Below are 13,031 nucleotides of genomic sequence, written 5' to 3'. Positions count from 1 at the left end.
TGTGGAATGTCATGTACGACGAGATCCTTAGGATCACGATGCCCGAAGGGGCACGACTCATTGGTTTCGCGGATGACGTAGCCATAGTAGTTACGGCCAAGAAACTCTGCAATGAAGCTGGGAAACGAGCAAGCGCATGGTTCGACTCTAAGGGTCTCGCCTTGGCAGCTCATAAAACCGAAGCAGTTCTGATAAGTAGCAGGCAGAAAGTGGAAACGGCCACTATTAAAATTGGAGAAGCCACCATAAAATCTCGCCCAAGCTTAAAATACTTGTGGGTCATGATCGACCACCGGCTTTCTTTCAAAGAGCATCTCGCGTACGCTAGTGGCAAGGCAGGCAGAACCGCGGCAGCAATTTCGCGAATTATGGCGAACACTCGTGGGCCGAGGCAACCAGGACGTAGATTACTGGTTAGCGTTGTCACATCGACGCTGATGTACGCTGCTCCCATATGGGCCCGAGCCACAAAAAATGGGAGTTATCTGCAGGAGGGTCATTCCGAACAGAGACTGTGTGCCCTGACGGTTTGCTGTGCGTTCCGCACGGTATCCCATGACGCGGCACTAGTTATTTCAGGAGTAATACCGATGGACCTGCTAGCAGTGGAGTCAGCGGGTATCCACGCAGGTAGCACAGGGGTCGAAACTGTCGAATCCCTACGCAAAAGGTGCAGACAACTCACCATTGCAAAGTGGCAGGAGAGGTGGGCAAGTAGCAGCAAAGGACGATGGACGCATAAGCTTATCCCAGAACTGCAGAGACGGCTGTGAAGAAAGCATGGACATGTGGACTTTTACTTAACGCAACTGCTGACAGGACATGGATGCTTTCAATACTCTTTGAATAGGTTTAAGCATGAACGTTATCCGCACTGCCCACTCTGCGAGTCGGATAATGAAGACGCAGAACACGTATTTTTTGTCTGTCAGAGTTTTGAAAATGAACGTCGAGATCTGAGCATAAGGGTTGGGAGGACGCCAGCCGTTTGTAACCTGGTGCGCATCGCAGAAAGGCTGCGAAATTCCAATAGGATAGTATCCTAGAGAGCCCTTAGGGCATTCCCCCCCGGCGAAGTAATACCTAACGGCAGTACCGCCGGCGAAGCGGGGAGGGGGTGGAGTTTTTACTGGGTTAGAGTCCCAGACTTCGGTAAGCTAACCAGTTGGCTTACGATGATCCACCACTAACAAAAAAAAAAAAAAAAAAAAAAAATACACGGGTTATCTCTCGACGCGCACCGTGCACATCAGCAGCCTTACCCCCAATGCACCTAGGCACAAATTTTAACGGGGTTTAACCTCTAATACTTGTTGTTATTATCTCTGGCAATAAATCTAATTAATTGAGAGCAACTTTAACCTGTAACCACAGTGAACCCCATAGGAAAACATCCATGGAAATTAAAAAAATATAATGAACCGAATCTTAATTAGTTTATTATAGATACTTCTTAAATTTAAATAATAATTTTGCGCGTCTAAAAAATCGGGATATAATGGCAAGAAAGTTTATTTTAAAATCGTTTTCAAATTATCTAGTGTTCTCAACTTTAATTTGACCTTATGGTGCAAAACGCCAAAAGAAATTTCCAGCACACCTGCGTCGGGAGATCGATCTTTCGTCGATGAAAAAGCTGCCGTGAGTCTGAAAACCAAATTTTTATTTCCTATATCAACCTTTATTTTTGAAAACTAAATAGAACTTTTATATGAATGGCCAAGATAATAAAACATGAGTCCAGAATCTTATAAAGCATTGAATAGAAGAAAAGAAAGAATATTATTTAACAAATATTACGTACTTACAAAGAAAAATCTTTAAAAAAAAATTAACTTGAATTTAATTTTTGAATTTAATCAAAATATTTTAATAATCCTAATGAAATGAAACAAGCGAATCAAATTAATAACTCACGCTGAAACGAATTGAGATTTTAAAACAACCCTTACAAAACCCATATGTATATATTTAAATAATTGAGATTATCTACTTATGCCATTACTTAAACATTATTACCATTGTTATAGCTATTTATTTATTGTGAATATCCATCACTGAAGTACTTTTAATTATGTTTTCTTTCCCTGAATTTATCATATAAATGGAAGATTAAATCCAAAATCCAAATCCAAAAAAAAGCTGAGTTTAGAGCTGATGTTTTTACGGTCGTAGAGTGCGAAAGGGGTCTCCAGAGCCATGCTCTTGCGGCAAGTGATCATAGGTGGGGTGGGCAACACACGAGGAAAATTGCATCCGTGTCTTCGATGCGTTAAGATTTCTCCCTTTGTTTCAATTTTTTTTCGAATTCATTTATATTTCTTCCGGTTTAGTTAACTAACTTATAATTTTGTCGCAAGCATGCTAAGTTCTTAGTCTGTTAATAATAATGTGTAGGTATTGTGAGGGTCTGTATAAAGCAAGAACAACACCCCCAAAGCCGACGAGTTAGTGCCGGACCCTAATTATGAAGTTATTGTGGAGCAGCACCAACTTCATCTTTGCAAAGTATTTGAAGGAATGCGCCAATTCCACGTCACCATAAATCCAGCTAAATGCAGTTTCAGCCTTCTAAGGACTTCTATCGATCCAAACGGCATCAAACCACTTCCAAAAAATGTATAGGTAATTTCTGATTGACGTCTGTCCCAATTCGCAAAGGAGCTCCGCAGGTTTATGGTAATGATTAAGTTCTATAGCCAAACCCAATTCATTATCACCACTGTTTCTCTGAACAGATGCAGGTGGTTAAATCAATACAACATGAAGTCGTCGATGGCAAGCTCCAATCAAGAATAGCACATATGATCGAGAGCTACTCGCCATATCCCTCAGCATGAGACACACTTGCGACATGCTAGAAGGAAGAACGTTTGATATTCACACAAATCACCTTTGGTATAAGCCTGTTTTGCAAAAATAAGAAAAAGTTTCGCAACGGCAATTTCGTCAATTGGATTTCATAAGCCAATTTACTACCTCTATTGTGTCACTGGAATTCAAAACACTACCGCTGACATGCTTTCTGCTCTCAACCATCGAACGCGAAATTATCGACTAAAACCTTATACGTCTACTATGCGACGACACCACAGCATTGCAGTTAAAGAATACCCAACTCTAGCAAATCGTTAGTTTGCGATCGCGTGACCTTTTGTTCCAGAGCCTCTAAGAAAGAACGTCATCAGCAAACTACACAACAATACTCATAGTGGAGTTTGATCAACGATAAAACCTATCAAGCAGGGCTTCGTAAGTCGCTCAATCCACAAGGAGAATCCTCAATCTGTAAAACACTGTACCCTTGCCAAAAATCGAAGATTTTTAGAAACGTCCGCTCGCCGCTCCAGCTGATTACGCTTACCATACAAATTTTAGACCACATCAATTCTGACCTCATCGAACTACCCCAATCAGGTCTGTCGGGAGCAGCCGCAGAAATTAATTTAAAATCATTTTAAAACCATTTATTGTTTTCCATTTGGTCAGCATCACTGACAACAACAATGTAAACAAAGGCTTCCTAATTATCTATTTTGCATGTGTGGGTAATAAGAATAAAATAGGCCGAGATAAGCGACTGCGCTCGCCTTTGATTTCTGGTACGAAGCACTTCGTTCGCTCTCGCTACAGCAATAAATGCATTTGAAATCGAAACACATTATCGGCATTTCTTTTAAGACCGTTCCGACACTGCATAATACTCCCATGTTAAACATTCGCAAAAAAGGTGGCATAAATTATGCCTCCTCTAAACATTGGTGACCCCGAAGGAATCGTAAACGTGTGCTAAAGTTAAGCAATTATCGCTGTCGCTGCAGGGCCACACACACAAACCCTTTTCGCATAGCTTCGCACGGTATTCGCATATACCTAGAAAAGGAAAATTCTATGGTACACGAGCTGGCGGCCCTAAATTTATTTCTGACAGAGAATAAGTTGGCCAAATTCGACGAAAGTGAGTTGCAGGTGCGGTTGGACTTAATCGAGCGCATGTACTCTGACTCCGATAGCTTTCGACTTAACCTCGAGCGGCTTGTGATTGAGGAGCTGGAGTCAGATGCGCGCTTAACCTTTACCGCGGAATATTGTGAGACCAAGAGAAGAATCTGCCGCCGTCTCATTAGTGAGAAGAGAAAGTCGTTGGCAAATTCAACTGAGTTGCAGGGCATCCTCGGTGGACACACAGCCACCTTCAAGTGCCATTCGCGGCCCACCTGGCTACCGGAATTTCACTTTCCGCGATTTGGCAAAGCATACATCGAATGGCCGGATTTCTACGCCATGTTCAACACGGTAGTGGGAAAGAACGAAGATCTAACAAAGGTGGAAAAATTCCAGCATCTTCGTACATGTTTGGACGGCCCAGCACTGGGCGCAATTCGCTCGCTGAAGCCCACGGAAAATAATTATGACAGGGCTTTGGAATTGTTAACGTCGAGATTTGATAATAAATTATTGCACCTTTAGGCACGTGTCCGGTCTTTATTTAATCTACCAGGTGTGGAGAAGGGATCCGCAAGTAGTCTGCGGCAGTTAAGCGACAAGGCAAATTCTCATTTGCGCGCCTTGGCTAATATGGCCACTACGAAGGAAATCTATGAATTGGGATAAATTCTCATCTTTCTTGGACCTTAGATGCCGCATGACGGAAAATTTGGAATACGCTATGGTAAACCAAGCACCTAGCATTCTCAATGCTTCATCATCAGCTATGCCATCATGTACTCTGTGCGAGTCTAGGCAACATTATTTGACAAAATGCCCACAATTTTTAGGATTGATCCCCAGCGATATAGAGAGTCAAAAAGGCTACATCTTTGTCTCAACTGCCTACGAAAAGGACACAGCCTACAGCAATGCAAGTCTGGCAACTGTAGACACTGCCACCGGAGGCATCATAGTCTCATTCATTTAGAACCAAATCCCGTTGCAGCCCTGGCCCATCCTGTTCCAGAAATACTTCCGCAAGGATCATCTCACGTCTCTGTGGCCTTGTCCAAAACACCGCCTTTAGCTTCATCGCCGACTAGAGCCGAATACGTGTTGGTTGCTACCGCCATAGCCTACGTAAAAAATCGCTCTGGCGTGTTCGTGCCATGCAGAGCCCTGCTCGATTCGGCTTCTCAAATCAATTTTGTCACCTCTCGCTTCGCCAATCAGCTTCAGCTTAAGGTCCATCGTTCACTCATCTCCATATCAGGAATCGGTGAATCCTCGCTCGCTTCGGATAAGTCGATTTATATTTTCGCTCAGACGAGTAACGCAAAGTATAGCACTTCGCTCTCAGCTGCTGTCACCCAGTCAATCACCGATTACCAACTGCATTTCGATCTTAGCGCGTTTGAATGAACAATGCCGGAAAATCTCGAGCTCGCCGACCCGCTCTTCTACAAAAGTCAACGCATCGACTTGCTTCTTGGAGCAAGCATATTCTTCGAGCTGCTTTGTATTGGACAAATTCGATTAGGCAGCAATTTACACACTCTGCAGAAAACCAGATTGGGCTGGATCGTCTCAGCGTGTCTAAGGTAGGATCTTTCGTTCGCTCATCTTTAGTTTCCTTATCTTACTACTACTAGAGAGATTTTCGGAAATAGACAATTGCGCAGATTCTACAAAAACCATTTCGAAAGAGGAAGCTCTATGCGAGCAGCTATTTCAGCAGGAATACACTCGGCTTGAATCTGGCCAGCATTCTGTACTACTTCCTGCCAAAACTAGTTTCGATGCTCTAGGCGATTTATATGATCATGCGCTTCTTCACTTTAAAGCTCTCTAGACAAAATTAGCTAGAAATTTAGAGCTGAAGTCGCAGTATATAGAGGAGTACCTTAACCTTGGCCACATGTCTCTAACAACTAAAAATGCTGCAGCTCATCATTATTACCTACCCCACCACTGCGCCCAAAAATTGGAAAGTACAACGACAAAACTGCGAGTTGTTTTCGACGGCTCAGCGAAGTCCACTTCGGGATATTCGTTGAACGATTTGCTGTACGCTGGTCCTTCCATTCATCCAAAAATCTCTAACCTGCTTCGTTTTCGATTTTTCAAGGTTGCTTTGTGTGGAGATATTTGCGAAATGTATCGCTGCGTTCGGGTTACGCATCCCCGGCCAGAAGACGAGCTTCAAGTTTACTCGCTTGACACCGTATCCTATGGAACGAAGCCTGCTGCTTTATTGGCAATTCGTGAAATGTAGCAGCTACGATGAAGAAGCGGAATTTCCAGTACCAGCTAAAATCATACGGACAAACTTCTACGTGGATGATCTAATCGCAGGAGGAGACACCATTGAGGAGGTCGTTGAAATTCGTCAACAAATCAAGGCGCTCTTGGAAAGAGGACATTTTCCAATTCGCAAATGGTGTTCCAACGAACCTGCGGCGCTAGAAGGAGTGGATGACTCGGATCGGGAGAAAACTTTAAAGTTCCACGACGGAACCGACGTTACAAAGGCGTTAGGTTTATCTTGGGACACGCTATCGGATAGCTTGCTTTTCAGTTCCTTAAACGAATGTACAGAAAAATCCATTCCATAGCCCCAATCATAACCAAGCTTAAAATTTTCTTGCAGGTCTTATGGAAGGGTAAACTAGACTGGGATGAATCGATGCCGCAATCTTTACATTCCGCTTGGCTGGAGCACATGTCGCAGATCGTCACACTTGCTTGCTTGAAGTTTCCACGGTTTGTTCTACAGCATAACTCATCGTGCGAAATACATGGATTTTGCGAAGTAACCATGGCAGCTTACGAAGCCGTTATGTTCGATCAGAGAACCAAGGTATCGTTTCATCGACCCTTCTTTGCTCGAAGTCAAGAGTCGCACCCTTGAAGACCCTCACGATTCCGAAGCTAGAGTTATCTGCCGTTTTTTTACTTTCCGAGCTAGCCTCTCAAGTGGCACACATTGCACCTCGATCTTGCATCTTTTATTGTTGGTAAGATTCGACAATAGTTTTGGCTTGGGTCCGTCAATCTCATCCGGACTTTAACATTTTCGTTTCGAACAGGATTTCTCAGATACAGGAAAGAGCTAATGACTTGGAGGCACGTACCGTCACGGCAGAATCCGGCGGATATCTTATCTCGTGAATGTACCGCTTATAAGCTGGTGGGATCAAAACTTTGGAGTAAAGGACCGCAGTTCTTACTTACTGATTCTTCTACATGGCCCGATGACGCGCCCCCTGTCAAAGAACTTCCTGAGCGTCGACGCAGCACATTGGTGCTGTCGCAGGAAATGGACACAGTTGAAAGTTTGGAAATTCGTTTGGGAGAATGCAGAGGGTCTTCGGATATATATATCGGTTCCTTCAAAGGGTCAACAAGGATCGAGTACGGCATAAAGGAGAGCTTACAGTCGAGGAAATCAAAGGTGGTACTCATCTACTCATTGAAGGGATTCAGCGCGTGCATTTCGCCGAAGATCACAAGGTACTAACCTTGAAGATGAAGCTACCGCCAAGGAGTAAACTTCTTTCCTTAAACCCACTTATAGATGCAGGAGGTCAAATGCGCGACGCCTTCATAACTCGCAGCTGGATTTCTATGCCAAGCACCCTATGATTCTTCCCAAGTCTCATCATATAACCTCAGCTATCATTGATCATTTTCATCGCAAGTTCCTAATTGCAGGAGCACAGAGCTTGTTAGCCGCTTTACGACAGAGATTCTGGCGAAAAACGGTTTCTGCTGTCATCAACAAGTGCATTCAATGTTTTAGATTAAAGCCCAAGCTAGTCGAACACCTCATGGCTCCGCTTCCGGAGAACCGAGTGCAGCCGAATCGCCCATTCGTCATCTCTGGAGTGGAGTTTTGTGGCCCCTTTTATTCGAAGTCAGAGGTCAGAAACAGGCCCTCTACGAAGTGCTACATAGCCATATTCGTTTGCTTCGTCAGCAAGGCTACACACTTGAAAGTTGTCCAAGACCTTTCAACGTAATCGTTTATAGCAGCCTGAAGCGATTTATAATCCTGAGGGGAAAGCATCAAACGATTTGGTCATAATACACAACGAACTTCGTGGGAGCCAAAAACGAGCTAGTTGAGCTTCGGCAGCTGTTTCTGAGCTATGGAATTCCCTTACGTCGATGGAGATCCGGCGGAATTGCATCCCACCTCGTTCCCCGCACTGTGGTGGCCTGTGGGAGGCTTTTAGTTTGTGAAATTTCCACAATTTTAAACTCACGACCACTCTGACCAATTTCACAACCCCAGATGACATTAGTGTTTTTACGCCTGCACACTTTCTCATTGAATCTACATTCATCGCAATGGATGAACCTGATGTCACCCATCTGAACATCGATCGCTTGAGCCGGTGGCAGCGAATGCCAAATGCAGCAAACCTTCTGGCGCAAATGGAGCGCCGACTACCTTTCGCTGCTGCAGGAGCGGACCCAATGGCGCCTTCCTGTGAGCAACGTACAGGCAGGCAGCGTGGTCCTTATCAAGGAGGACAACATACCCCCTTTGCGGTGGCGCCTTGGCAGGGTCGAAAGCACCTTTTCCGGAGAGGATGGCGTCAAACGAGTTGCAGTTTTCCGAACCGACTCTGGACTATGCAAGCGGGTAATGAGGAAGCTTACGGTACTGCCCCTAGAAACCACTTCACTTGGAAGCGTGACTCTTTCAACGGGTGGAGCATGTCGGGAGCAGCCGCAGAAATCAATTTAAAACCATTTATTGTTTTCCATTTGGTCAGCATCACTGACAACAACAATGTAAACAAAGGCTTCCTAATTATCTATTTTGCATGTGTGGGTGATAAGAATAAGATAGACCAAGATAAGCGACTGCGCTCGCAGATCTCTCGGACCTGTGCACTCCCATCTTTCATTCGCCTTTGATCGCTGGTACGAAGCACTTCGTTCGCTCTCGCTACAGCAATATATGCATTTGAAATCGAACCACATTCTCGGCTTTTCTTTTCACACCGTTCCGACACCGCATAATACTACCTCGTTAAACATTCGCAAAAAAGGTGGCATAAATTAATGCCTTCTCTAAACAAGGTCAATACAGAGACTGTTAAAGAATCAAAGGACCGTCCCACACGTTGGCCAGAAGCCATAGCAATCGGACATGGATCTCTGGACTTGAAGTTCCAGTCCGTATCACAACGGATCAAGGCAGACAGTTTTATAAATTGTCATGACTGCTAAGAATTGACCACCTTTGCACAATAGCATATCAACCGCAAGCAAACGGAATCATCGAAACACAGAACACTTAAAGCAGCCAATATGTTAAAAAATCGTGTAAATTTGCCACAAAAACTTCCACTGATCCTGCTCACGTTGCATTCAGGTCACATGGTCGCATCTCGCTGATGACATTACTATTACTTTCAAAATCTCAGGGCGCCACATAGTGGGGATTAAAATATTTGGTCCTCGAAATCTATTATAGTCGTAATTTACACTATTCGGCCTAAGTATTTTGACGAAACAAAAGTTAAGTATACTCGAAACTTGAACGTGCTTCGTTTACCTTTTGGCATCAATGGAAAAGTAATTTAAAGGCCGTTTGAATAATAAATCACTTTTCTTAACTCATTCAGTACTTATTGAAAATTACAAATTTTTGTGAAAGTCTACTTATTGAATTTTTTCCTCTTCTTGAAAATGTAAATATTTTGATAGAAAAAGTTTGTTTAAACAAAAATAATAGTACCTACAAAATCATTTTTCTTATATTTGTTAAAAAACTTTTTGCATCAAAATATTTAAATTTTCAAGACGAGGAAAAAAATTCAAAATGTAGACTTTCACACAAATTCGGAATTTTCAATAATTACTGAATTAGTTAAGAAAAGTAGTTTATCATTCAAAAGGCATTTAAATTACCTTTCCATTGATGCCAAAAGGTAAACGAAGCACGTTCAAGTTACGAGTATACTTAACTTTTGTTTTGTCATATTTTTTTTTAGCTATTATAGTTTTAGAGTTCATGGCTAGAACAAGAAGGCTAGTGATCATAATGAAGAACTAAAATGGAATGGGGACCGATTTCATCTACATCAATACACTTACCTTTTGAAAAGAAAAGAGTCACTGCAAAAACAGTCACAAAATGATTATTTTTAACCATTTCTTTAACCATTTCTTATGGTTTTTAATGTAATCTGGTTTACACTCATATTTGATATTTTTCGTTTTTCATAATATAAGATCACACTTACCATGTATATAAAGTACGGAGCTACTTTCTATAATGCGTATTGCTTCGCTAAGTAGCAAAACAATGCTGTAAGCTATTATTCCTTGGCGCAATGTTAATAGAAACATGACAGTAGTCTTTTTAATGAATATTTTTAATTCTATGGATTTAATAACATTCAGGTACAACATGTATCTCTTCAAACTTCCTTGTATTGAAAGTGATTCCAAATTTTAATTGTTGTTTACTCCATGGGTCCATTAAGCTAAAAACCAAGATAATAATTAGAAATGGAATATCGACTGCTTCAAAAAAAGTTAAAAAGGAGTAAAAAAAAATTTTTAATATAACGCAGTGCAAACCAATCAGCTGTTTTCACTTATACGCCACAAGTGACGCCGATAGCTGGTGTTATAGGCTTGATGATGCAAGGATGTGCGAGATGTAGCTTTGGGTATGTTAGTGAATAAATCTGATTGGCTGATCATATATTTATTTTCTCTTCTTTTATCTGACTATAGCATTTTCTCATGGGTTTTATGATTTAAGTGCACAGTTAGACCTATTTTATCCTCATACCTATTCCTTATGTATCCACGTAGAATACTTTACACATAAAATATTATTAGGAAAAAATTTAATGGCGCAACAGATAACAAATAAAATTTTTGATATCTACTTCTGTGATAAAAATGTTTTTATACGGTTTAATAAATAAATACACCCAATTTTTCTTACTCACAACGCCTCATTAAAATCGAACAGCTAAACACAGGCATATTGATTTGCAGCAGCATATTGACTAGCAATAGCACTTATTAGTCTAAAAGTAAGACTGCAGTCAAAGGGCCGGACGGAAAATATTATTTTAATTCCAAAATAAATAAAAACATTTATGAATATACATATCCAACAGAATTGTTATTCTACAAAACACTAAATTTACTTAGCAAATTATGTCATACATAGGAGTATTTTTCTACATTCCCGAACGCTGCAATAGAGCGTTCGGGAATGTAGAAAAATACATTTAAGTTAAATTCGTAATCTAGATTTATATTTGTGGATGTTATGTTGAAGGTATCAAATTTTTTGTTGATGTCGATGGATATGTGTTGATATAACCCAAATACTTATTTTTTACAAAACTTGCATTACGTACAAAGATAAGATAAGATAAATGGAGGTATTTAGTAAAACAAAATAAACTTTAAAAGAAACTTTAAAAAACTCGTAGAGTGCAAGCGTCTTTGCTCCAGCTGAAGCGTTTCGCTGCAGCGAATTGCTTTTATATTCCTGTTGAGGAACATCATTACTAATTACAATAATTAAGTATTTTCTATAGGATGTAAGATCGCAACTTGAGATAATCTGGTCTCACGATTTTCGATCTTTATCTCTTCCTCTTCACCACGAGCTGTCAAAATGAATAAATTATGAATTATAATATATAATTATGAACTAATTGAGTATTATTCTATTAACCTCATTCGAAAGTGGTCTTACAATCAATTTACCGTGATCTATTCACCATCATTGTCTAGTCCTTCGAGAGCTGGAATACTTCCGCATATTTATAAGTGTATGTTAAGTGGATCTGCACAACAGCAAAAGACCCTTAAACGACTTACCCAAGCACGTGGTCGTCTAAAGGCGACAGTGACACAGAGCACTTACTCCGGAGTCGATACCATGCTGGCACGGCTAAATCAAGCATTCAGGAGCCTTGAGGAGATCACTGACAAAACGCACTTGTACGATAACGTTTAAGGTTTCGAGAATCCTACCGAAAACTCCCAAGCGTATGAGGAGAAGTACCTGCACGCCCATACCTCGTTCGCGTCGGTAAAGAGCGACCTTCAGCCAAGCGCCATACCTCAAGTGGAATACAACATGGCCACGTTGCTGCAACAGCATTGTGAGTTCTTTCAGCTTCTTTCTGAGAACGAAGCACCGTCTGCTGCAGTTTCCTTTACTGAAAACGCCTTGCCGAAAATCAACATTAAACCCGTTGGTTGAGGCTACAAGGGATCGCCAGCCTTTAAGGACATTTATGAGAGCACTATCCACAACAAGATCCTCTATGACCGCCCAAGGCATATAGTGAACTCTCTTTTGGACACTTTTATCAGACTGGCTGCGAGATATCAAATCTACGCAAGCTTACTAATGGCGCCAATGCAACCATTCGTGGGCTAGATGAAGTTGGGGAGACCAGCGGTGACTGCTGGTGGATTCATCTTGTTGTGGCTCAAATCGATCCCGCTTCTAGAAGGAAGTGGATAGAGGACACCAGAGGTGCTGAGTTACCAACCGTTACAGGCTTGTTTAAATTCCTTGGTGATCCTTGCGAGGATTTTGAATTAAGCCAAGCAACATCGGCAAATAAAACTCGGTCCTGGCAGCGATCTCGCACTTATTGCTGTGAACAATGGCAATTGTGGTAAGTGTGGCTCTGCTGACCATGAGCTGTATAGATGCCCTCAATTTGAACAAAAACAATGTAGCTCAACTTAAGTCGCCCAGACGTAAAAGAGCAGCTCATTATCACAGTCAACGGTACTCAAAAGAAGCACATAGCCTACAACTTTGGTGTATGTCCAGAGCTTTACCGTGTGCTATTAGATAGCGGCTCTGACCTATTCTACGTTTCTGAACGATGGGTCAACGCACTTGAGCTTGCACGTTCACCCTCAATATCTTATATCAAGGAATCTATGATCTATGTTAACATCCAGTTCAATACTTTGTTTAACACATCTTCACCTGTAGACATTCTACTGACAAATGTACAAATTTGGTCCGTTCTGTCAGGAGATAAATAATATGACACCGAAAAAAATATTATTGCCATCAGCTT

The 13,031-nt window shown here is 41.6% G+C and overlaps 1 protein-coding gene across 2 annotated transcripts in view; it reads right to left on the bottom strand.

Annotated features, from left to right (window-relative positions):
* LOC108025970 (protein amalgam) overlaps window positions 1–13,031 on the bottom strand; it is a 591,701-nt gene that overhangs the window by 538,739 nt on the left and 39,931 nt on the right. For both annotated transcript variants that reach the window (XR_007765681.1, XM_050890374.1), the window contains exon 2: window positions 10,194–10,436. Coding sequence is in view for 1 of the 2 variants with exons in the window: in XM_050890374.1 (XP_050746331.1) it covers window positions 10,194–10,362 (169 nt within the window). In the remaining variant the exon portion in view is untranslated. The remainder of the gene's footprint in view (window positions 1–10,193; window positions 10,437–13,031) is intronic.

Source organism: Drosophila biarmipes, unplaced genomic scaffold (assembly GCF_025231255.1).
Source record: "Drosophila biarmipes strain raj3 unplaced genomic scaffold, RU_DBia_V1.1 ptg000024l, whole genome shotgun sequence".
In the NCBI taxonomy this organism is placed as follows: domain Eukaryota; kingdom Metazoa; phylum Arthropoda; class Insecta; order Diptera; family Drosophilidae; genus Drosophila; species Drosophila biarmipes.
This window is presented reverse-complemented; position numbering and strand designations above follow the sequence as displayed.